The sequence below is a fragment of the Sinocyclocheilus anshuiensis genome, unplaced genomic scaffold (assembly GCF_001515605.1).
Source record: "Sinocyclocheilus anshuiensis isolate Anshui unplaced genomic scaffold, SAMN03320099.WGS_v1.1 scaffold284, whole genome shotgun sequence".
Classification (NCBI taxonomy): Eukaryota; Metazoa; Chordata; class Actinopteri; order Cypriniformes; family Cyprinidae; genus Sinocyclocheilus; species Sinocyclocheilus anshuiensis.
The window spans coordinates 1,658,557-1,684,640 of record NW_015554266.1 but is presented as its reverse complement, the minus strand read 5'-3'; the positions used below and the strand labels follow the sequence as shown (position 1 = coordinate 1,684,640).

At 39.3% G+C, this 26,084-nt stretch overlaps 1 protein-coding gene across 1 annotated transcript in view; it reads left to right on the top strand.

Annotated features, from left to right (window-relative positions):
- The window catches only part of myo3b (myosin IIIB), a 117,235-nt gene that overhangs the window by 46,671 nt on the left and 44,480 nt on the right, over positions 1–26,084 (top strand). The window contains exons 10-23 of the mRNA XM_016464173.1: positions 3,736–3,891; positions 8,155–8,239; positions 8,606–8,722; positions 8,937–9,041; positions 10,308–10,391; positions 10,613–10,815; positions 10,893–10,991; positions 11,118–11,232; positions 11,331–11,457; positions 12,269–12,479; positions 13,983–14,130; positions 14,948–15,101; positions 15,289–15,377; positions 15,855–15,984. Coding sequence (XP_016319659.1) covers positions 3,736–3,891; positions 8,155–8,239; positions 8,606–8,722; positions 8,937–9,041; positions 10,308–10,391; positions 10,613–10,815; positions 10,893–10,991; positions 11,118–11,232; positions 11,331–11,457; positions 12,269–12,479; positions 13,983–14,130; positions 14,948–15,101; positions 15,289–15,377; positions 15,855–15,984 — 1,823 coding nt within the window. The remainder of the gene's footprint in view (positions 1–3,735; positions 3,892–8,154; positions 8,240–8,605; positions 8,723–8,936; positions 9,042–10,307; positions 10,392–10,612; positions 10,816–10,892; positions 10,992–11,117; positions 11,233–11,330; positions 11,458–12,268; positions 12,480–13,982; positions 14,131–14,947; positions 15,102–15,288; positions 15,378–15,854; positions 15,985–26,084) is intronic.

The window sequence follows — 26,084 nt, the reverse complement described above, 5'->3', positions numbered from 1 at the left end:
CCCTGCATCCCTGCAGGCGCTACTTCATCGAAGCTGGTTTGCGCTCTGCTTTTATACTTTCTGGTGCTTATGTCACCTTAACCTGAGACGTTCCCTTTCGAAAGGGAACTCTACGCTGCGTCCTCTAGAGGGTGCTATGGGGAACGGTAAATCAACGCCGCAATGCTGAAGGGATGAGTACCTTATTGGCTGAGCCAAGACAAGACTCAAGGAGTCCTCACCCCTGCACCTGCAACACAACCATAGACCAGAACTTCTAAGAAGCGGAGGCCAAAGAGACTCACATAGAGCCTAACGCTCAGTTTAGCTAAATGGCCCGCGAAGCTCTGCAGAGTGGAGGCCTAAATACAACACTTCTCAAAGTGAGAGGTGGCCTAGCACACTCCATATATGGTCAGTAGCCAAGGGGGCTCCAAGAGAGCCAAACAACCTAGCATACTACCTTACCGCCTAGCCGAGCTCTAGGAGCGGAGACCTCAACATGAGGAGGCCTAACTAACACCCCACGCTCAGGACATCTTGTAAGGAGGCTCACATAGAGCCTACAACACACAGATCCTGTTCTAGTGGAGCTCTCGTGAGCGGAGGCCTCAATAAATAACCCTCTGTAGCGAGAGGAGGCCTGACGACGCTCACAGTAAATGGCCGAACTCTAGGAGCGGAGGCCTCAACATGACGACTCTCTAAACGAGAGGAGGCCTAACTACACCCCACGCTTAGGACATCTTGCAAGGAGGCACACATAGAGCCTACAACTCACCGACACTGTCCTGGCGGAGCTCTGGCGAGCGGAGGCCTCAATAGATATCTCTCTGTAGCGAGAGGAGGCCTGACGACGCTCGCAGTAATTAGCCGAGCTCTAGGAGCAGAGGCCTCAGCATGACGACTCTCTAAACAAGTGGAGGCCTAACTACACTCCATGCTCAGGACATCTTCTAAGGAGGCTCACAGAGAGCCTACAACTCACAGATCCTGTCCTAGTGGAGCTCTCGTGAGCGGAGGCCTCAATAAATAGCCCTCTGTAGCGAGAGGAGGCCTGACGACGCTCACAGTAAATGGCCGAGCTCTAGGAGCGGAGGCCTCAACATGACGACTCTTTAAACGAGAGGAGGCCTAACTACACCCCACGCTTAGGACATCTTGCAAGGAGGCACACATAGAGCCTACAACTCACCGACACTGTCCTGGCGGAGCTCTGGCGAGCGGAGGCCTCAATCTACAGCCCTCTGTAGCGAGAGGAGGCCTGACGACGCTCACAGTAAATGGCCGAGCTCTAGGAGCGGAGGCCTCAACATGACGACTCTTTAAACGAGAGGAGGCCTAACTACACCCCACGCTTAGGACATCTTGCAAGGAGGCACACAGAGAGCCTACAACTCACCGACACTGTCCTGGCGGAGCTCTCGTGAGCGGAGGCCTCAATAAATAAACCTCTGTAGCGAGAGGAGGCCTGACAACGCTCATAGTAAATAGCCTGTGATGCTTTGCTGTCCACAACCTATACGCTCCAGTGTCACTATTAAAAAAACAATAACATTCGTCTGCATAAATCTGTTTGTCTAATTATGATGTGATCATTAATTAAGTAAAGCTTGGAAAAAAACACATATACTTGCAGGAAAAAATTACAATGCATCTCTCAGTATTTGTGTTTGGCACAATAAATCAACTTCAGCCCAGATGAGGGTTTTTATAAGTGTACAGGGACACAACGTTATCGCGAGGTGCCGGCTGTTTGTTCTCTGCCTGTGTGTGTACTATAACAGCACGCTGTTTTTCCTGCATTATGAATGCGTGTGTAATTGTGCAGCTGAATGGCCTCCACTCTGCTATCAGAGCCGCCTGCTGTTCAGAGCCTCAGCCGAGCACTAATGTCAGACCCCTGCGCCTATTTACAGCATTTAATGGGCTCTATGGCTGGTCTCAGCACAGCCGTGGTTTCAGTCTAGAGTAAAGCAGGCCACTGAGATTTAGACGGACACTGTGCTTAGTGCTTTACTTTCTGGAAAACAGGGAAACAAGAAAAAAAATACAGACTGGACAGATGAGGAAAAATGGGAAAAAGAAAAGACATTTTGCCAAATTCAGTCCAGCTAATGACTACCCTTGTGGAAAAAGTAAATTTTAGCATATAAAAAGAATACTTGTTGCGCAAATGGTAACACTTTACAATAAGGTCCATTAATTAACGTTAATTATTGCATTAACTAACAATGAGCAATTTGTTACAGTATGTGCTTATCTTTGATAACATTAATTAATAAGTTCAACTGTTCATTGTTAGTCAACATCCATTAAGTAATATAAACAGACACAACTTTGAATTTTAATAATGTATTGGTAAATGTTTAAATTATTATAACTGAGAGTAATAAATTCTTTACAAATTTACAAATATACAAATATTTTCCATTGTTACTTCATGTTAACTAATGTAGTTAACGAATGGTAACAAATGGAACATTATTGTAGAGTTACCGCTCAATTAAAAAAACTTTGTTTTGATACAGTTGATCGCATATTAATTGCAATTAAATGAAATGTATTAGAGTTTACAATTAAATTAAATGCAATTAGTTGGAATTTAGAGTGCTTTCAGACCCACTCAAGTAGGACTTAAGTACATCTTTATGTAATTTCAAAATCTACTGTATTTTAAAAATGGTTACTGTATTTTAAAAGTGTACTGACAAGCATTTATGGTAAACTAAGTATATTTTAATGTTATTTTCCTTCAAACGTGTATGTCATGTATTTAAATATATTTGTAATTTAACATTCGTAATAATAAACGTGGAGTTTAGTTAATTTGAAATATATTAACTGTAAATGTAATATTGAATAATACATTCTAGATAAATACTGTAAGTACAAGTACAAATACCATACTAATGCAAGTAGTTTCCATGTGCTTTAGTACAGTATGTTAGCCAACACATCAAAAGAAGTGCACTTCTTTAAAGCAAGACAAAATATTATTTAATCATACATTAAAATGTACATTAAAACTTCATTTGACATTATTACAAAGTGCACTTTTTAAAAGTGTGTTAAGAAACCGTCATGAAATTGTGTTCTTTTTATGTACACTTAAGCAGCCTTTTACTTAATTAATTTTATATTATCTGCAAATACATTTTTTTTTTTAAATATACTTTTAAGATTTGATGTACACTAAAAGTGCCCATTCATTACAATTAAGGGTACAGCTACAATGCACAATGCATCGCGAGAGGAAATACCTGCTGTTCAAGAGATCATAAAGCAATATGAAAATGGTGTCATGAGACATGATCAACAGGTAACCACGGTATCTGAGCAGGAGGACACTTGCATGCATGTAGTCCAGAACAACAGAGACAGGCCTGAAGACACATGATAACACTGTTTACACTGGATACTATGGTGATGAGAGAGAAAGAGAGAGACAGAGAGAGAGACGGCTGGTCAGATGTTCAGTTTAGACCTCACTGAGCTTCTGGTCATCGTGTCAGACACTGGAGCTATATGACGATGTACAGGTGACTTGTTTAACCTCGCTGAAGGCCTTATTATACAGGACCTTTTACTTGTTCACTTTGTACATTTTTATTTATTGATCATTTTTAATGCTAATTTCCTTGTCACATATGGGGAGCTGCTGCTGTTATGTGTCGTCTGTGACATTGCATGCTTCTCTGCTTTCTGTTGGTCTTCTCTTCGATTTTTCTCCTTCATCCCTTCTCTTATCTGCAGGTGTTTGATAAAGGATTTTGAGACACGTCCATCAGTGACGCATCTGCTGGAGCATCCATTCATTAAACAGGCTCATGGAAAAGACACGTCGCTCGGACAGCAGCTGTCGGTCCTCATCCGCGAGCAACAGGACGTGGGCAACCGGATCAAGACCAGGTACATCCTGCCCACAACACAAACCACAGGCCAGAACAACACTGTGACCTCACAGCTCTTTCCTGAAATGAGATCGAGATGTTCATGAGGTAGAGAAAAACACATTACATCACGTGCTTTAAAAAGGCTGACCGTGAAACATCACCACTTCAGATTGTAAATATACAGGTGGATTAAACCGAAGTATTATTTTTTTTAGGTCTATAATAGTCTGCCATAGACTGTCATTTTGAAGTGCTTTCAGTGACTTCTGATTCGTCTCAGGGTCAGACCAAAGATCTGGCAGCCTTGACCATGACAGCGGTCATTGACTTGCGTTTATCACTGTCCTCTGTAGATGCAGAGCTGTCGTGCTGGATTTATCACGTCTAAATGTGAAACAGTGAGACTTGCTGTTGTGACAGTCTAGAAATATATGAATCAGAGCAAACAACCTGTGTGTTGAGGGTTTCCTCGTTCCAGCTGATGGCAGTATTATCTGTGGAGGAATGAAGCTCCTCGAGTTTATTCTGAGAAGCTGGCATATAGGAGCATTCGATTCAGTCGGATGGCATGACTTCAACAGCGTATAAGTCAAACAAAACGGATATCTCTGATGCTGTTATATAGACGCAACATTAAAAACGTAATGAAAGAGTTTCCAATGGCTTCATCTTAAAAGTTTTCATTTAGACCCCTAAAATCCTGCAGATCTTATAGTCTTGTATTACTTACTCTCTGGGCCCAGAGGAGGGGAGAGGGGGCCAAAATTTTGTCCCAGGCCTTTTGAATTTAAATGACAACCCTGCCTATAGTATTCACACTAGCTGAGTTATAAATTAACTCAAATTGGCCTTTAGATTTGCATAAAAATGTCTATTGCTGAATTTCAAATATAAATATATTGAGCAGTGTAACATATTTTGTTTACTGTATTGAACAGCTTGATAAAATCTGGCCTTTCACATGAAAAACAGGTGAACATGATTTATTATAAGGTGGTTTATATTTGTAGTTGATTTGCTTCACCAAAAAAAAAATAAAGAAAGAATTACGCTACTACCATAATAATAATAATAATAATATTGTGAAATATTATAAAAATGTAAAAACTTTTTTACTTAAGTATATTTTAAAATGCAATTTATTCCTGTGATCAAAGCTGAATTTTCAGCATCAGTGTCCTTCAGAAATCATTCTAATATGCTGATTTACTGATTTACTGCTCAAGAAACATTTCTTATTATTATCACTGTTGCTGTTTTCAACATCGATAATAATAAGAAATGTTTCTTGGGCAAATGTTTCACGCTGCTTAATATTTTGTGGAAACTGTGATGCTTTTTTTTCAGGATTTTTTTGTTGATTGAAAGTTCAAAAGAGCTGAATTTCTTTAAGATATAAATCTTTTGTAACATTATAAATCTTTTACTGTCACTTAATATCAATGTAATGCATACTAAATAAAAAAGGGCTATGGCTGTATAATGCAGTTAAAAAAGTAGATCTTAAAAGTCGAGATATGCTTGTGAATTAAAAAAAACATCTAAAACAAATCCAGATCTTATCTTTTGTACTACATATACTCCAAAGACAATTCATATTAAATATATTATATTGAAGTATTGCTACGTTCTTAAAGATGATCCAAAACTTAATGGGATATTTAATAAGGAACCATTAATTACTTTAAAAAAAGTTGTAAAAGCATGTTCTACAAAACAGATTTCACAACACAAAATACCCTTACAGGTCAAGTTTTATTGGGCAATTTTAAATGTGGAAATTGTGTTAATTGTGAATTCACAAAAAAAAAAAAAAAAAAAAAATTTTTTCTTTTTTATAATAAAAGTCCTGTTTTTATCAAGAGTTTTATAACATGTAAGACAAATAATGTGATTTATAAAATCCAATGTGCATGTAACAAAATTTATGTTGGTGAAACATCCCGTTCATTACAAGAAATGATAACAGAAGAAGTGCAATAAAGGATCTAAAGAGTCCTGTTGCAAGACATTTTTGTGAATGTAACCATAAAATGTCATCTTTTTGCTTTCTTGGAATTGAAAAGGACCATGAATATAAGAGGTGGTAACATTGATTGAAAGAAGCGGGAAACTTTTTGGATCTTTTGTTTGAAAAGTCTTTTTCCAAAAGGTATGAATGAGGATTTTTCTCTTAAAGACTTTTTGTGATGGTGGTTTTAAAGTATGACTCTTTTTTTATGTGTAAGATATGTTAATCTGATGTGGATCTACTCTGATTGGGTGATTGTTGCTTTTGGGTAGTTAACTCTTACTAATTAGTTTGACGTCTTGAGTGAAGCTTGTTAACTGTTGCTAATTTGTGAATGAGTAATCCAATATGTAGATGTGTTTTTAAAGGGGTCATATGATGCGATTTCAATTTTTCAAGCTCTTGGTGCATAAAGAAGATCTGTAAAGTTGCAAAGACTAAAGTCTCAAATCTAAAGAGATATTCTTTATACACAACGCACTGGATAGCTGGCCAATCACAGCACACCTTGCTTTTCAGACCGATGAGCTTTGTAAAAATCGACGTTTCAGAAACGCGGGGCATAGAGAAACAATAATGTACAGTATGTGGAAAATAATGTTTTTTTTTTAACCTTAAACCGCATAAACACATTTCATTACACCAAATACACAAAATAATGTTCTTTTTAGCAACATCATATGACCCCTTTAAATGTCTGCGTATGATGTGTGTTGAAGCTGAGGAAGGCTCTTAGGCTTATTTTTTTTTAATTATTAAATTTCCCTTCATCACAAGTGGTGCTGAATTCGTTTTCATATTTTTGTACACAGTTTGCTTCCATGCACCTTGTGAATTGGTTAAGTTGAGCTATTAACTTATTCTGAGAAAGTGGGGGCTGGTACGCTCTGTGATTGTGAATAAACAGTCAGAGGGTTGCCAGATTGTAGCCCTTATTCCCCAGGCCACATATAATCTGCTAGCCTGATATTGACAGAGCCTTAATGAGATTATGAGTTTGGCTGTGCTCTCTCTGTTTAGTCACTGATGGCAAATATCAGTGAAGTGATTACAGAGTGAGGGAACACTGATACACACAGAAACAGAGCCACACACACATAAAGCGCAGTGCATCGTGTCTGTACGCTGTCATGTCCCCGGGGCCCGATGGGTTTTAAGAGCTGTGACTAGAGCAGCTGCTTCCTCGTGATCTAAAGGTCAAAAATACAATAGAGGGTCAAACCCTGATGAAGTGCATTCACTACACGCTATAATAGCCTTTATACCCCAGAGGATAGACCTGCATCACACCCTGATACCGCACAAAGGAATGGCATGGCTAGATGCTTAGTTTTTTTTTTTTTTTTTTGGTGTTTACTAAGTCAAGCATCACTATTCCTGTTCCTAAAACGTAGAGTTAAGGATTCTAACAAACCTCTAACACTAAACATTTGCCATGCATGCAACTAACTAGTCCTACACTATTTGTGCTATGGATGTCGATGATACTTCAAATGATGCAGCTTATTAATGTGTGCTATTACATTTGAGTTACATTTTGGACCAGCTAGTTGATAAAATGCTCAGAAAAAAACCCATAGACTTACCGTTCAGTTAGATTGTTGTAATTAATTAAATTAATGCATTAAATTGATCAAAAATGTTGATAAAGACATTTATAATGTTACAAAATGTTCTTTTGAACATTCTTCATCATCAAGAATCCTTACAAAAATGTTAAGCAGCTGTTTTCAGCATTGATAATAATCAGAAATGTTTCTTGAGCAGCAAATCAGCATATTATTATGATTTCGGAAGGATCATGTGACACTGAAGACTGGAGTAATGATGCTGAAAATTCAGCTTTGATCACAGGAATAAATTACATTTGAAAATCTATCCAAACAGAAATCTGTAGTTTTAAATTGTAATAATATTTCACAATATTACTGTTTTGACTGTATTTTTGATCAAATAAATGCAGGCTTGGTGAGCAGAAGAGACTTTCAGAAACATTATAACATCTTACTGACTCCAAACAGTCAAGAGACTAGAGACTAGAGTATCATATCACACTTGTGGGCTCTTTTGTCTTTAGAGGCCAGTAAACACCTACCAACCCCACAGAATATCCTAGAACTAGCCCTGGCAATCTCCAACAACAGCCTAGAATCATGGCACTGAGTTTTAAATTTCCTTAAAAAAAATATGTAATTGTTTATGATTGAATTGATTTTCTAGTATCTCATGTTTAATGAAGTGGTAACATTGCTTTATTGTCTTTTCTAGGCATGAGCGGATCAATACTCGCAAAACCCTGATCATTGAGAGCTGTCCTGATGATGATCTGGTGAACCTGGAGGTTTTAGATGAGGTATTTAGATGATTTGCCTGAAATCTAAACATAGGCTTTCATTTTCTTAATCATACAGACATATATATTTTTTATTTTTAGATGTAAACGCAACATTAAATCAAATTGACCTTATTTACTTTCTTAATACATGTTCCTGGACTTATTTTGCGAGATCAGTGAATGTTATTCCAAATCATAACATAACTCCATTAAAAATGCCTAAAATTGCAAAAGTAAAATGAGTTGCCTTGATGTTGACTTTAAAATGAGGTGAAATTCAATATACAGACCATTACTAAACTGTCTCAAATTATGTGAATTCAGTGAATCTTGTAGTATAAACAACAAAGAAACATTTCCATCTCCAGCATTTCTCTTTTCTAGGAAACAATCATTGCACATCTTCAGAGGCGATATCAGGAGCTGCAGATCTACACATATGTTGGTGACATCCTCATAGCGCTTAACCCTTTCCAGAACCTCAACATCTACTCTCCACAGGTGAGAGCAGCAACATCAGGCTGTGCAATAGAGCATAGTTCATGTCTAAAGCATACCATCTTTGTTTAACCATTTTTTGGTGAAATGCATGATCCACATCACACTTTGTAACAGTTGTGTGGGAGCCACTTCAAGCTGGCTTTCAGAATCAAAGCTTCCTTGTAGGGAGTGAACTAAGATGTAGTTTTGTGTCTGAAAACGCCTCTGTTCTCAGTTCTCAAAGCTCTATCATGGGATGAAACGCTCCACTAACCCCCCACACATCTTTGCCACCGCTGATGCAGCCTATCAGAGCATGGTCACCCTCTCCAAAGACCAGGTACTGCTTTCTGTGTCTGCATTCTCGTTCCTAAAACAATGTAGAGTATATCTAACATACACACGGTTCATAGACATAGCAGGTTGTCTTTAAATATGGTTTTAGATATCTATGTGGGGTTCACCAGTTGTCACTTTTCTTTAAACAGTCTTCACACTATAGTTTATTTAAATTAGTTTTTTTGTTTGAGAGAGAGAGAGAGAGAGAGAGAGAGAGAGAGAAATTAATATTTTTATTCCACAAGGACAATTCAAATTAGCCAAAAAGCGTAAGTCTTACAATGTTTCAAAAATATTCTATTTCAAATAAATGTTGTTTGGACTAGTGTTGATTTTGTTAATGAAAACTATGACGAAAAATGTTAGTTGACAAGCTTTATTCCCATGACTACCGAGACGATGACGAGATGACAATAAGCTCAATAAACGATAACTGTAACTATATCAACATGTAATATTGTTGCCGATAAAAGTCGAGACTGAAATGTATGTTTTTTAAAAACTGTACAAAAATCTCTTTATTTTCGTCGAAAAAAGGAGACAAAACATTATTGCGGACTGCTGTACACGCCTCTACTACGCGAGGCTTCATGTGTGCGGTTGCCAGATACCAAGAGTTCAAATCCCCATATCAGAGCTTCTCTGTTAAAAGGATGCATTAAAAAAAATAATAAATAAAATTCTGCATAAATTTTTTAAAAAATTAAGTTTTGGTTAATTTTTGCAATCTGGCAATCATGCACATGCGTACAATGTTGACTACATATGATAATTACTAAAAAGTACATTTGACACAGGACTAAGACTAAGACTGACTGGGCAATTCACCATTTCCAAAATATTATATCAGCAAAACTGTTCTCAACATTGATAATAATAAGAAATGTTTTTTGAACATCACTATTAGAAATATATTAGAAATGTATATTAGAAATGTTTCTGAAGGATAAAAAATATTGGAGCAATGACTGCATTTTAAAATATTGAATATTGAATATTAATATTGAAAACAATTATTTTAAATTGCAATATTACTGTTGTAACTGTATTGATCAAATAAATGCATACACGACTTATTTCTTAAACATAAAATAAGTAAGTAAGTAAATAAATAAGTAAATAAATAAAATAAAATAAAATAACATTTTACTTTAGAACAGTAGTGTATGTGCATTATGGGAGAGTGCTTTTTTTTCTTTTTTTTTAACCAACATAATTTCTACCAGTGTCAACGACATTTATGTTTTCAATTGTTTTGTCTGTGTAGTGTATAATCATTAGTGGAGAAAGTGGAGCCGGTAAAACTGAGAGTGCCCACCTCATCGTCCAACATCTCACATTTCTGGGAAAAGTTGAGTACTCACATCTTTTATACATTAGCTAACACACTTCATTCATACACTACTGTATGTGCTCTAAATAAATGCTTCAGTAAGCAATCGTTTATGTGTTTTATTATGAGATTCCTGATCATTTTCCCTCTAGTGACGTAATCATCCGTGGCTGTAAGATTTGCAGATTAAAAATCTGGGTCACACTCTTCAAACATCATCTGTTGTTTTCTATTTCAAGGCTAATAATCGAACACTTCGTGAGAAGATTCTTCAGGTGAACCCCCTGGTGGAGGCATTTGGGAATGCGTGCACAGCCATTAACGATAACTCCAGCCGCTTCGGAAAGTACCTGGAGATGAAGTTCACACCTACAGGGGCCGTCATGGGTGCTAAGATCTCTGAGTATCTTCTGGAGAAATCAAGAGTCATCAAACAGGCTACGTGAGAAACCTTTGTGCCTAGATCTGTGGCCATTTTTAACATTAATCACTATTCACAGCTTATATTTTCTTTTGCAGGGGCGAGAAAAACTTCCACATATTTTATTACATCTATGCTGGTCTTTACCACCAAGACAACCTCAAGAAATACAGGCTACCCAACAAAACTGTCCCCAGGTTTGTGTTTATATGCAGTGAAACAGACTCAGTGCTTATAAAGACGTGTGATTCTGACTCCCGATTATGTATCTACAGTGTCACTGACAGAGATCAGAGATTCATGTTACTTTTCTGGTCTTTCAGATACATTGATTGTGTTAATGGTAAAGTAATGCAGGACATAGTCTCTAGCAAACTCTACGAGGAGCAATTTGGTGCCATTCAGGACTGTTTCCGTATCATAGGATTTACTGAAGAGGTACAGCTGAAATTCGAATTTATATTTTTTTAATCACATGCAATTATTAAAGGGATTGTTGAGTTCACTCCCAATAATTTATATTTTTTCATATACAGGAAGTGAATTCTGTGTACAGAATTCTATCAGGCATTTTAAACACAGGAAATATTGAGTTCACATCCACCAGCTCCCAACATCAGAGCGACAAGAGTGAGGTGCCCGACTCTGAGGCCTTAGACAATGGTAAGAGCCTGTAATAGCTGTAAATATTATATCATAATACAATAAACACTCTACTGTAGGCATTCTTCTGTAACCCTACATAAAGTAGGACACATACAGATCTCTCCTGTATAATCACTCAGTCATGTTTTATTTATTTATTTATTTATTGACTAGTTAGTTAGTTAGGATGGTAGTAGTGGTTAGGTAGTTAGTTTGTTGCCACTTGTCCATTCCCAGTATAATTAACCTGAATACAGAGAATATTAGAAACACTCTGAATCTTCTCTGAATACAAATATCCGAGAGCTACAGGTCACTTTGTTGTCCGACGTGGCCTTAAACCCATAACTAGTTAAACCTGGAATATAATATTATGAAATACTGTATATCAAATGTTAGATTACAGATAAAACAATGGAGAAACTCATGGATTTAGTTGTTTAAAGGCTAATTCACACTGCACTGACAAACACAGACCAACAATCACAACATTGCAGTACATTACTTCTCTTAGATTCAATGACCCAATGAACGCAAATTAATCAAGCACTGACCAATGACAGCAGAACAATCCGACAAAACATGCCTGTTTCCGTTGGTCAGCATCGATAGGTTCAGTGTGAATTATTGATGCTTTTGTATTTGTTTTTTTTAAACCTTTCAAAGATGTTGTACCTTTCATGAATGTTAGTTTCTGGGTTTGCATCTTCAGAACCCACATTTTCCTAATGAAATAAACGTGTTAGAAATAAATTGACTTAGGAGAGTCTAAAGATGAGAGGTACAGATCAATTCCTGATGTTCTTCTGTCTGTATCTGCTGTGTTCAGCGGCCGCTCTGCTCAGTATTGGCTCTGAGGAGCTTCAGGAAGCTTTGACCTCCCACTGCGTGGTAACTCGAGGAGAAACCATCATTCGCACCAACACCGTGGACAAGGCCACTGATGTGAGAGACGCCATGTCTAAAGCCCTGTACGGACGCCTCTTCAGCTGGATAGTGAACCGCATCAATGCACTGCTGCAGCCTGACACTAACATCTGGTATGATAAATATTACCATTATTATCAGAGGTGCATCATTCAGTCTAAGGTTAAAATATACCCAAGCCTACCATTTTACAAAGCCCTTTTAGCAATTCATTGACACAACTTAGACCGATTTGAACTGAAATTTCAATATGGTCTTAAAGAAATAGTTTCCCCAAAAATGAAAATGCTGTCATCACCCCTGTGAAAAACTTAATGTGCACTTGTAATGTAGTCTACATCAAATCTTAGAAGTATATTTTTTTAGAAAACTGTCATGAAAGCACTTTCTTTAACTACACTTAAAGGGACAGGTCATCCAAAAATGAAAGTTTTGTCATCAGTTACTCGCCCCCAAACCTGTACGACTTTCTTTCTTCTGTAGAAAACAAACGAAGATATTTTGAAGAATGTTGGTAACCAAACAGTTTCTGGTAGCCATTGACTTCTATTGTAGGAAACAAAAAAATACTATGAAGTCAATGGCTACAGCAACTGTTTGGTTAACAGCATTCTTCAAAATACCTTCTTTTATGTTCAGCAGAAAGAAATTCATACAAGTTTGATACAACTTGAGAGTAAATGATGACAGAATTTTCATTTTTCCCGAAACCTTTTATTTTGACCTTTTATTTATTTATTACTATCTTCAAGTACCTTTTTTAAAATATTCTAATACCATTAGAATTTAAAGTACACTACAAGTGCACATTCAATACAATTAAGCACTCTTCCTTTCCACATGTAGGTTTGCTGGTGTCCCAGCCTGGTTTAAACAGAGTTTTGTTTTCAGCTATTCTATACTGTTGAGCTCATCTTTGTTGATTGACTTTTAGTTAATTTAACAGTAACTTCAAGGTAAATTCTAAGCTTTCATGCCAATCTCTCTCCTTGAATCTCTCCGTTAAGGATGCGTTTACATGCGCGAGCGTCATCTCCATCGATGACCTCCAGTCTAACCACCACAAAGCTCAGAATATTAATATCCAAAACAAAAGAATAAAAGAGCTATAAAAAAAGAGGTATTTATAAATGTTTGATACAGAGTTACATTGAAAAAATAATATGCAGATGATTAAAAAGACTTCAGAGAGAGTGGAAAAGCGGTTCATTGATTCGAGCGAATCCTGTCAGACATCAGCCACGGGCTTGTCAGAGAAACTCACGTCTTCCACCTCGATGCACACCATCCAAACTCTGCCATTTCCACTCCAATCAGCAGCGCGTTCAGCGTTATTGCCACTAATAACCTGTTAGCAGGAGCAGAAGGTGACCCCTGGTCGCTGTCGGAGGAGTTTGGAGGAGATCGCGACTGACTGAATGTTCAGAGACGAGCGCCCGAGCTCTTCGTAAACTGAAATGACATGCTCACGCAGACCTGTGTTTTTAAAGGTCTTTGTTTTTGTGTTTTCTTGGTTGACAGGTCGTAAAATATTTAGTTGTTTGGGTCATTAGAGTGCTTAAGGCCGTAATGTGTTGTGACGGTCGGATAACGTTTGGCTCTTCGTGTCTTTGAAGTGCGGCTGAGAGTGGAATGAACGTGGGGATTTTGGACATCTTTGGTTTCGAAAACTTCAAGAAGAACTCATTTGAGCAGCTGTGTATCAACATCGCTAATGAACAGATCCAGTTCTACTTCAATCAACACATCTTTGCGCTGGAACAGGTGAGACTTTCTCTTGAGTTTAAGCTCGAGTTGATCTTAAACCCACCACTATTTATCTTTGAATGCATCTGCATCGGTTTAAATGGAAATGAAAGAAAATGGAAATTTCAAAAACTGGTGAAATGTGGTATGACCTTTTCTCCCCTTACAGAAAAGTCACATGAGTTTCACATGTGCATTAAAACATGTGCTCACATGTGACCACATGTACATGTGATTTCGCACATGTGAAATTTCATGTGTGGAAACATGATAAAATCACATGTGAAACATAAGAACATGTTAAAACCACATGGGAAATGTGTGTTTTTGGAACATCTTTTGTGTGAATCCTATGTAAAATCCCATGGGATCACTCATATAAATTACCATGTGAAAAACATGTGATCAAATGCGAAAAATGTGTAAAATTCATGTGACTTTTCTGTAAGTGTCCTCAGCAGAAACTCTCTAGAACTGTTGTTGATCCGTCTATCAAGTGGTCTGACTTTTTCTTGTGACTCATGAATTAGATACATTTATATTAAATGCATTTTTGACCCCCTTTAGTAGGAATAAAGTACATCTTTATATGCAATTTCATCATCATTCTGTTGTCTTTGAATGTGGTTAAAATACTGCTGAATTCTGACAAGCATTTATCATAAACTTATAAATTGTTAAATGATTTAGTATTGTATTCAAATACATTGTTGATGCAGTCATTCAACTGTAAGGCTTCCAGGAAATGTATTTTATTTACAAATGTAGTTTTGATTGTCTTTTAACACATTCTTGGTTACTTAATATCAGTGTGTGTCTGTGTGTGTTTGTTCAGATCGAGTATCAGAGCGAGGGTGTAGATGCCAGTCTGGTGGAATATGAGGACAACAGGCCCATTCTGGACATGTTTCTTCAGAAGCCCATGGGTTTACTGTCTCTGCTGGATGAGGAGAGCCGTTTCCCACAGGCCACCGACCAAACACTCGTCGGTAATGCTTTTGAATGAGTACTTTCATGGTTACATGATGTTTCGCATACACTCTTTTTTAAAGAAAAATGCTAATAGCAAATCAGTTTTAACTGAATAGTGGCATTGCATTTAAATATATATTTATTCTTGAGATGAGAGGTCAGTTTGGTGAGATTGTCCACTCACCTTCAGTGTTTGTTATAAAGATAAGTTTCAGGATAACCTGAGAAACAAGTACTTCTGGACGCCCAAGCGTGTGGAGCTTTGCTTCGGGATCCAGCATTATGCTGGCAAGGTAAATACAATATCACTTACCATTTTATTTGCAGTACCTACAGCTTTATATTGTATTTATTATTATTATTATTTAAAATTAGTGCAACTTAATTCACTTTTAGCAAATTATGTGTGACTTAAGCCAGGTGCACTATGTACGATTTTGTCTTGAGACAAATTTTGGAAATCCTAAAAGATTCCTCTGATCCTTAATGACCGTTGCGATCAAATTTGACCTCAGACGAAATTCTGGCAGTGTGCTGTTTAATACAGTTGTGCTGCTTAATATTTAGTTAGAAACTGTGATATTTTTTTCAGAATTCTTTGATGAACAGAAAGAACTGCATTTATTCGAAATATACATTTTTTTGTTAAATTGTTTAATAAGTTGAATTGTCTTTCCAGTCACTTTTGATCAATTTAATGCACCACTGCTGAATAAAAGTGTTAATTTCTTAAACAAATAAACATGAAAATGTCTTGTGTTCTCTGTCAGGTGTTGTATAATGTCAGTGGTTTTCTGGAGAAGAACCGGGACACTCTTCCTGCAGACATTGTGGTGGTTTTGAGGACGTCAGAGAACAAACTCCTGCAGCAGCTGTTTTCCAGCCCTCTGACTAAAACAGGTACCAGAATCATTCAACTTTCATCACGCGAGCTGTTCATGTCACGCCTGACTGTCAGGTCAGTTGTGACCCAGAGTTCTCTTGACAAATATTGCGGTGCCACGGAGCATCTAGGAGGCTAGAAAAGAAATGCAGTAATGGTGTTAAAACTGTCCCAATTGTTTGAGATGCTTCACACCTCATTTTCGCCTTCCAGAGGTCACTGGGTCATGTCAGGGCCAATGGGTGAGAGCTACATTAAAATCCCTGATGGTGGATTGTAAAATGTTAAGAGTAGTTGGTGTAAATGTTTGCTGTAAAACATAAAGCAATCATTTGAAACTGATGTTCACACTTCAGCCCAGACACCTGTTGTAGTAAGAATGATTGTCTTTGTTAGTATGTCTTTTTGCTCCGATGTTAAAGGTCAATCTCAGGTCCACAGAACTGCCGAGAGATCACAGTACTGAGAGAATATTTCCACAAATTTAGGATACTAAAAACAAATAAAAATTTTCTTAAATATGTATGAGCTTTTAGCGTGAATTTAATTAGTATACAAGTATATAAAAACACTAAGAATGGGTAACAGGATTGTAGATTTAGCCTAAATAAGCTAACCCTAGCTTTGGGGTCAATAAGATTTAAAAAAAAAAAAATGTAATTAATGCTTTTAATGAGCAAGAATGCATTACATTTGTCAAAAGTGATAGTAAAGGCATTTCTAATGTTACAAAAGAAATATTAATAAAATATTCTAATATTTCAAATAAAATCTGTTCTTTTGAACTAGTCATCAATGATGGTAAAATAACCCAAACTCCAATAATAATAACTCTAAAAAAAAAAATCACAAAAATGCCACGAAATTGTAAAGCAGAACAACTGTTTTCAACATTGAATCAGAAATGTTTCTTGTGCAGCAAATCAGTATATTAGAATGATTTCTGAAAGATCATGTGACACTGAAGACTGGAGAAATGATGCTGAAAATTCAGATTTAACATCACAGGAATAAAATACTTTAAAAAATGTATTAAAATAGAAAACATTTTTAAATTGTAATAATATTTCTCAATATATTTTGATCAAATAAATGCACCCTCGATGAGCATAAGATATTTTTAAAAAAGAAGAAAAAAAAACATTAAAAAATATTACTGACTCCAATTTTTTGTATGGTACTGTACATAGTACACGCTCATAACAGAAATGCTGTAAACAGAGAGCATTGTGGGATATAAATGAATTCTTTCTCTAAATGCATACACCGATTTGTACCCTATTTGTGAAAATAATTTCTAATATTGTGTTTGTTTGTTTGAGTTTATGGAAATTCAGCCACCCGTTGAAAATGTCTGGTCTGACTTACTGATGTTACAGTGTGATTGCGTGAACATGCTGTGTGGATATTAAAACTCTAATAAGTGAGCTGAATTCAGAGACTGTGGCCACATTCTTTGTCTCTCTCTCTCTCTTTCTTTATAAATACAAATCTCTCCCCCCATTATCTCTGGAGTGGCTGATCTCCAGGCAGAAGAATAGTGGAATAGAAAGGAAGGATAGAGCTGTGGATGGATGTGTTTTCATTTCCTCTAAGCTGTCCGCTAGGCTCCCGCTGTTTCTCTGCTATCTGTTGGAGTTTGGGATATTCCAGCGATAAGATTCTCAAATACCCCGAGCAAGAAAAGCAGCTATTTTGCCCAGTAAACTGCTTTTCCTCTGCTATCGTTCTGCCAGCCAGGTGCTTAATAATGCCAAGAGTTGCTAGACGGTCACTAGACTTAGTGAGGTGTGTGAATAGCAGCACGCTGGGTACTTATAGGATGTGTATTTTCATACGTCTCTTTAGTTAAGCCACTCTCTTTAGTTGGCCACTGCCTTCAGCTACCTGTTAATGAGTGTGTTTAGTCAGAACCAAATGAAAAGATTTGAAGTAAATTAACGTGTTGAGCTTATATTAAAGTGTTGGATACTTTGCTAAATGGAATAGAATAATTTATTGGTCAATTTTGAGGTGTGTGTAGAGTGAGAGAGAGAGAGAGAGATAAGCTGATTCCCTTTAGTTCCAAATCATAGGATTTTGAAAATTGTATAAAAAAGGGTATGGATGGTTTATTATTTCAGTGGATTTTGAAGTAGACATATTCATGCTTCTTTATTCTGAAAGCTAAAATAAATATCCATAATAAGCAATAAAAACATTAGCATTGCTTACATACAAATATACATACATATTGTTAACATTAACAATTTTTTTAACCCACATCGAAGTATACACCGTTTTATTATTATTAGTATTATTAATATTTAATGCCTCCAGAAAGTCTGCAGGAAGGACACAAAAGGGAAAGTAAAGACAATTGTAAAATTACTAAATATTTTTATTGCAATTCAAATGTATTTATCTATTTATTTATTTGTATTTTTTAAAAATCTTATTAAATTTTACATTCAGATTTGCCATCACAGGAAATCACAAAATTAGTCTTGGTGAGTCATTTAAAAATAAATAAATATATAAATACAAACCTTACCAAAATGCAAATAAAAACCTTGAATGGTATGTACACTCCCTTTTAATATAAATCTGATGTATAACTAAATATAAAAACAATTCATTTACATGATACACGGTAAACTGATTTGAAGAACCTATACTGAATCCTCAGGAATTTTTATCAAACTCAAGGACTGCAAAAACAAATGGTTCTTGATACGAAAAGGGTAATTCATTTTGGTGAAAATAATATGCTACAAAGAATCACTGAACCTTTATTTTTTTAAGAGTGTAGCCATAATCTTCATTACTTAAATCACCTGATCATTTTAATCTGCAGGGCAAAATACCTGGTGAGTTTAAATTGCATATATTTTCATTGTTCTCTGTTTTTTGCTGTTATCTTTAAAATTCTGGCAGAACCTGATTTAATCTGTTTGTCCTTGGTGATTTAGTGAAGTTCATATTCCTCATCAGAGTGCAGGGTGAGCTCAGATCAGTAGGGGTCAGGCTTGATGATTCAACCACATCTCAATCACAGAGTGGGTTTGTGTTGATTAGACAGTACATGCTGTTTTGAAGTCAGTGGTGTTTGTAGCATATGCTGTAAAATGAGACCTGTGCTGAAGAAATTATGTTTGTGAAATAGCTGTGGAGGTCCATTTAGAAATAAAATGTTGAAAATAAAATTAAAATTAGAACTTTTAGCGTAGAATTTCAATTTCAATAACAGTTAATTTCTATTCCTAGGTTGTTTTGTTGTACTCTGGGTTACTACTGGATTTCATAATATTACATGGTACAATTGTAAACTCTAGATAAATTGATTTACATATTAATGGTTATTGAAGCACTGTGTTTAAAATGTATATGAATGTATAAGGAAAAATGTACTGTAATGTCTGTAATTGGTCACCATTTCTTCTTTATTTTCACTCTTCTAAATCATCCAGCTGTATTTAATCAGTGCCACTTATTACATCCAAGTGAAAGATATAACACCAACATGTCATAAATAAATAAATAAATAAAAATCCAGAATCACGGAGTCTGTAAACGGATCACCCCCTTGTGTCAGTATTTTGTTGAAGCACCTTTTGCTTTAATTAGAGCCTTTAGTCTGTTGGGATTTGTCTCTACTAACTCTACACATCTAGACTTCTGCTCTTCTTTGCAGAACTGCTCAAGTTCAGTTAAATTTGATGGTGAGCATTTGTGGACTGCAGTCTTCAAGGTCTCTTGGGATATGTCTCTGTCTCTACTAACTTTGCACATCTAGACTTTGCCATATTTGCCCACTCTTCTTTGCAGAACTGCTCGAGTTCAGTTCAATTGTATGGTGACCGTTTTGTAGACTGCAGTCTTCAAGTCATTCCACAGATTTTCAGTGGGGTTTAAGTCTGGGCTCTGACGAGGCCATGCAAGGACATTCAGCTTTTTCTCCTTCAACCACTGTGTGCTCAGTTTTGCTGTGTGCTTTGGGTCATTGTCATGTTGGAAAGTAAGCCTTCTTCCCATTGACAACTTTCTGGCAGATGGCAGCAGATTTTCCTCAAGAATCTGAGGGTATTTTGCTCCATTTTTCCTTCTATCCTGACAAGTGCTCCAGTCCCTGCTGCAGAGAAACACCCCAGAACCGTATATCACCACCTCCATGCTTTACTGGAGGAATGCTGTTATTTGGATGGTGAGCTGAATTGGATTTCATTTGGTGTTGAGGCCAAATAATTCAATTTTATTCTCATCTGCCTCAGAATCTTCAAGGTGCATTTTGGCAAAGCTCAGTCTTGAATGCATGTGGCCTTTCTTGAGGAGCGGCTTTTTTCTTGCAACCCTCCCATACAAGCCACATTTGTGGAGAATTTCTGATATTATTGTCACATGCACAAAATGACCACTCTTTGTCATAAATTCCTGCAACTGCTTCAGAGTTGCTGTAGGCCTCTTGGTCGCCTCTCTGTCCAGTTTCCTCCGGCTCTTTCATCCAGTTTGGAGTGACGTCCTGATCCAGGGAGGGTCTGTGTTGTACCAAATACCTTCCACTGCTTAATAATAGACTTCACTGTGCTTCTAGGCATTGATAAAGCCTTTGAATTTTTTTTGTATCCATCTCCTGACTTGTGCCTGTCCACAACTTTATCCCGGATATCTTTTGACAGTGCCTTGCCATCCATAGTTGATTGTTTGCTTCACTTGCACTACCAAGGACTGAAATGCTTCAGGAAAGCTCTTTTCATGCTGAGCTAATCAAAATGACCACAGCTGATCACAGATGAAAGTCAAATGGCTTTTTGTACCATTGAGAAGGTGATTAGCTACAACTGATTGAGTTTACAAGTAATTTTTAGGAGGGGGGTGATCCCTTTTCCAACTCATAAGTTGCACTGAGTAAATACAGCTGGATAAAAAAAAAATCTGTCTTCATTTCAGGCTGAAAAGCAACAAAATGTGATTCTTTTAGAGGAAGGGGATTATTTTCTATACCCACTGTAGTACCACATAAAGCCACTCTGGTGGTGTAAAGTGATCTAAAATATATTTTTACACATTTCCATCTGGTACCGAAACTAACAGCAGTCTGGTTTCTGTACAATAAAATGAGAGCAAAGCATTGTTTAGTTTATGATTGGTTGTCTTTTGCTAAACAACTTGCCGTACCACTAAACTTGTCATGAGTTCTGCTCCTGCGGTTCCTCCCACTCACCACCAGAGGTCTTAGCTCCCTGAGTTTTAACCTCTGTTCATGGACCCTATTTCCCACAAGCCCACATACCTGGAACTCGTTACTCTCACATGTTGCCCATTACCGGGACTATTTAAGTGGTGCACTCTAGCTTGTTCTTTGCGAAGTCTTGTTCTCTGACAATTCTGAGCATTCTTCATTTTGGTTTGCCTTTCTCGTGTATGATCCTGGACTTTTTTCTCATTATTGATTCTCTGCTGCCTGCCTATTGTTTTGCCTGGACACTGTTTATGATCATCGTGCCGCCTGCCCTGAACCATTGCCTGTTTACTGACCTTGTACCTGTGTTGCCTTGGGTACTGTTATGTTGGAGATTGACCCTGCATGTTTGCACACTGATACATTTTTTTAATAAAACTGCACATGAATCTCAACCTGACCGATGGTTCATTACAGAAGACTTTGCCACCCGCCGATCCAGCAGCTCTCCAACAGCTCACATCGGAGATCTCTGCTCAAGCTAACATCTTAGCCGTGCATCAGCAACAGCTCAGCCAGTTGACGACGCTACCCAGGGAGTTAGTTAAGAAGTTCCGCTTACCCAACGCTATTCCTCCGAGCACGGTGTCTACTCCCACCCCAAGCTCAACACCCATGTGCGCGGTATCTGTTAATCCTTGCCTCGGCTTTCCCGAAAAGTTTGATGGGTCCCCTGCCAAGTGTAAATGTTTCCTGCTACAGTGTTCTCTGTTTGTTAACCAGCAGCCCAGGTTATATCCCACGAGTGATAGCAGGATTTTGTCTGTCTGCTCGTTGCTCACAGGGAAGGCTTTGGAATGGGTCACCCATGGATTCACTTTTCTATCGTTCGATATATTCCTTCAGCACTTCAGGGAGGTGTTCGAGCATCCGGGGAATGGTCAGGATGCGGGAGACCAACTGCTGTCTCTTTGACAGGGTAAGAGCACTGCTGTGGAGTATGTTCTCAATTTTCGTACGCGGCTCAAACCAACTGGGTAGAGGATACTTTGAAACTGCTTTTTCACAAGGGACTAAATTTGGAACTTCAGTCTGAATTGGCTTGTCATGATGAAGGAATGGATTTGATTCAGTTCACTGAATTGGCGATTCATGTTGACAACATAAGACTCACAATGACTGCTACTGAGCCAACCCCCACTCATCAGAGCGAGAACGAGCCAGAACCGATGCAGCTTGGTCACGTGCTTCTAGCACCCGAGGAGAGTGAATGTCAATTTAAACAACATCTGTTCTTGTACTGTGGCCAATCCGGACATGTGAAGGCTACTTGCAGAGTTCGTCCTAACCAGCATTACCCATCTTCGGTAAGTGCATGGAAATTAATGCCTTACTCATCTTCTTGCATGGAAATACCAGTTCAGTTGACTGTATCTGGAAAAACGATTAACACTACTGCTATGCTTGGCTCCGAGACTGCAGGCAATCTCATTGATATTGACTTTGCTAAGCAAAATGATATACCAGTGACTTCCTGTGTATCTCCTTTGTCAGTTGCTGCATTAGATGACGCACCTCTGGGTTCAGGTTACATTTGCCATTTTAACACTACAGATTGGAGCCCTGCACACAGAGATAATTTGCCTCTACCTTATTCCCTCTCCTAATTATGCCATCATTCTCAGACTACCCTGGCTCCAGCATCATACATAATCCCCAGATCTCGTGGGCTGACAGAGAAATAACATACTGGAGCCAAATCTGCCAAACCAAATGTCTTCAATCTGTCACCGCTCTGCACATAAGCACCATAGAGGTTAAACACGAAGATTCACGTTTCTGACCTTCTCACTGACTGTGCTGACCTAATTGAAGCTTTGAGTAAAGTCGAGGCATCACAATTACCTCCCCACCAACCAAGCGACTGTGCCATTGAGTTACTGCCAGGTACTATGACCCCCCGTGGTCGTATCTTCCCACTGTCACAACCAGAATCTGAAGCCATGCAAAATTACATCAAAGAAGAACTGGCCAAGGGCTTCATCAGACCCCCAACTCAGCAGCATCAGCCGTGTTCTTCTTTGTAGGAAAGAAAGATGGTGAATTTTGACCTATCATCGATTATCGTGGTCTGAATGAAATCACAGTAAAGTTTCACTACCCCTCACCACTAGTACCTACAGCCTTAGAACAGCTCAGAACAACCAAATTCTTCAAGAAACTTTCCAGACCAGATGGTGGATCAGCACGTAGAGACAACCTCTACATCCCTGAATGTCAGCAGAGACCATGTCAACTAAATGAGCCCCAGAGACAGGTCCCCTGCGAAGACCTCGTCAACTAGACGGCCATTGGGACAAGACCACAGGAGCCAGACAAGTCCTCTGCACAATCTGACCTGTGTTGCAGCCTGAAATTAAACCACACCATGCTGGTTTTGTCTGGCCAGAGGAGAACTGTCCCCCAGACTGAGCCTGGTTTCTCCCAAGGTTAGTTTCTCCATTTCTGTCACCGATGGAGTGTTGGTTCCTTGCCACTGTCGCCTTTGGCTTGCTGACTGATCCTGGTGTCTCCCAAGGTTAGTTTCTCCATTTCTGTCACCGATGGAGTGTTGGTTCCTTGCCACTGTCGCCTTTGGCTTGCTTAGTTGGGGACACTTAATTTCTGGTAATATTGTCGGCTTGATTGCACAGACACTATTGGAAGAGAACTGAATTGGATGGTGACATCACTGAATCATCAATGAACTGACTTTAAACTGCTCGAATTGCAACATCAATAAACAGTCCAAACAACTGCCAGCCGAGTTGCTCCAAACATTACCCATTCGTCAAAGGCCTTGGTCTCACATCACTATAGACTTTATTACTGACCTTGACTCTGGCGGGAGTTCTGGACTGGAGTATGGTCTCAACAACCTCAGTTGAGAGACCAGATGCTATGAGCTGTGCCCCCTCAGGGGCCACGCCCACAACTTCCATAACTCAAGGCGGGGGTGAAGAATGGTGCCCCCTGCCTGAGAGAGGAGGTCCCTCCTGATCAGAATCTCCCGTGGAGAGCCGTCGAGGAGGGACACCAGGTCCGAGAACCATACTCGGGCTGGCCAGAACGGGGCTACTAGCAAAAGACGGACCCCTGTCCCGGCTTACTCTCTCCAGAACTCCCGGGAGCAGAGCGATCGGGGGAAATGCGTACAGACAAAGCCTCGGCCACGTCTGCACCATAGCATCCAGCCCAAGTGGAGCTGGATGTGTGAGGGAGAACCAGAGCGGACAGTGTGTCTCCTGCGACGCGAATAGGTCCACTTCCACCTGGCCGAACTCCCCCCAAAGGAGCTCCACCACTTCTGGGTGGAGTCTCCACTCCCCGGGCCTCAGCCTTTGTCTCGACAGGATGTCTGCTCCCTGATTGAGATGCCCAGGGATGTAGACTGCTCTTAACGAGAGGAACTTTTCCTGAGCCCACAGGAGGATCTGGTGCGCCAGCCTGTAAAGGGGTGAGCACAAACCCCCCTGACAGTTGATGTAGGAGACCACCGATGTGTTATCTGTGCGGACACTGCAAGGGTCTCATGTACAGCAGGCCAAAAGGTATCACGTTGGACGCAGCTGCCATCAGACCCAACAGTCTCTGAAACTGTTTGACAGTAAGTGACTGGCCTTCTCTCACTCCCCTCACGGCTGTGAGAATCGCTTCGATACGAGCAGGAGACAGCTGTGCCTGCATCGTTGTCGAATTCCACACCACGCCTAGATAAGTGGTCCTCTGTATTGGAGAAAGTACACTTTTCTTGGCATTCAGCCGTAACCCCAGATCTCTTATATGGGCAAGGACGACATCTCGATGCCGAGCCGCCATCTGCTCTGACTGAGCTAAAATCAACCAATCGTCGATGTAATTCAGTATGCGGATGCCCTGGAGTCACAGCGGAGCCAGCGCCGCATCCACACACTTCGTGAAAGTGCGGGGTGAGAGTGATAGACCGAACGGAAGAGAGACCACCGATGTGTTGTCTGTGCGGACAAGCACATGATGTCCCCTTAGGTCTGGAAGGAAGTGTTTTAGAGCCCGAAACACGGCCAACATCTCCAGGTAGTTGATTTGTCACATGAGATGATGGCCTTCCCACCGACCTCGGGCAGAGCGGCCACTCATGACCGCTCCCCAACCTGTGTGGGAAGCGTCCGTCGTTAGCGTTACACGATGACAAGGAGCCCCCAGCAACGGGCCTTGAGACAGGAAACAAGGTTTCTTCCACATGTCTAAGGCACGTAAGCATCGCCGCATGACCTTGATCATGAGGGGGTTTTTTTTTTTTTTTTTTTCTACTGCGAAGAGGCCAGAAGGCGATAGCGGGGCATCCAGAAGGAAGAATCTGTCCTTATCTTGTAACTCGGACAGATTCAACCGCAGCTCCGTGGCCACGAGAGCTGCCATGGAACGGCCGATGGAGGACGACATCTCGATGCCGAGCCGCCATCTGCTCTGACTGAGCTAAAAGCAACCAACCGTCGATGTAATTCAATATGCGGATGCCCTGGAGTCGCAGCGGAGCCAGCGCTGCATCCACACACTTCGTGAACGTGCGGGGTGAGAGTGATAGACTGAACGGAAGAACCCGATATTGGTATGCCTCGCCCCCGAAACCAAACCTCAGGAACTTCCTGTGTTGAGGAAGAATGGATACATGGAAGTATGCGTCCTTGAGATCTATCGTGACAAACCAGTCCTCGGACTTGATTTGAGACACAATCTGTTTGATCGTAAGCATCTTGAACCGAAATCGTTTGATAGCGCGGTTCAGTAGACGCAGATCTATGATCGGACGCAACCCCCCATCCTTCTTCGGAACGATGAAGTAACGGCTGTAGAACCCTGATTCTCTCGAGAGAGGCGGAACACGTTCTATGGCCCCCTTCCTCAAGAGAGTATCTACTTCTTGTTCCATTACCAGAGCCT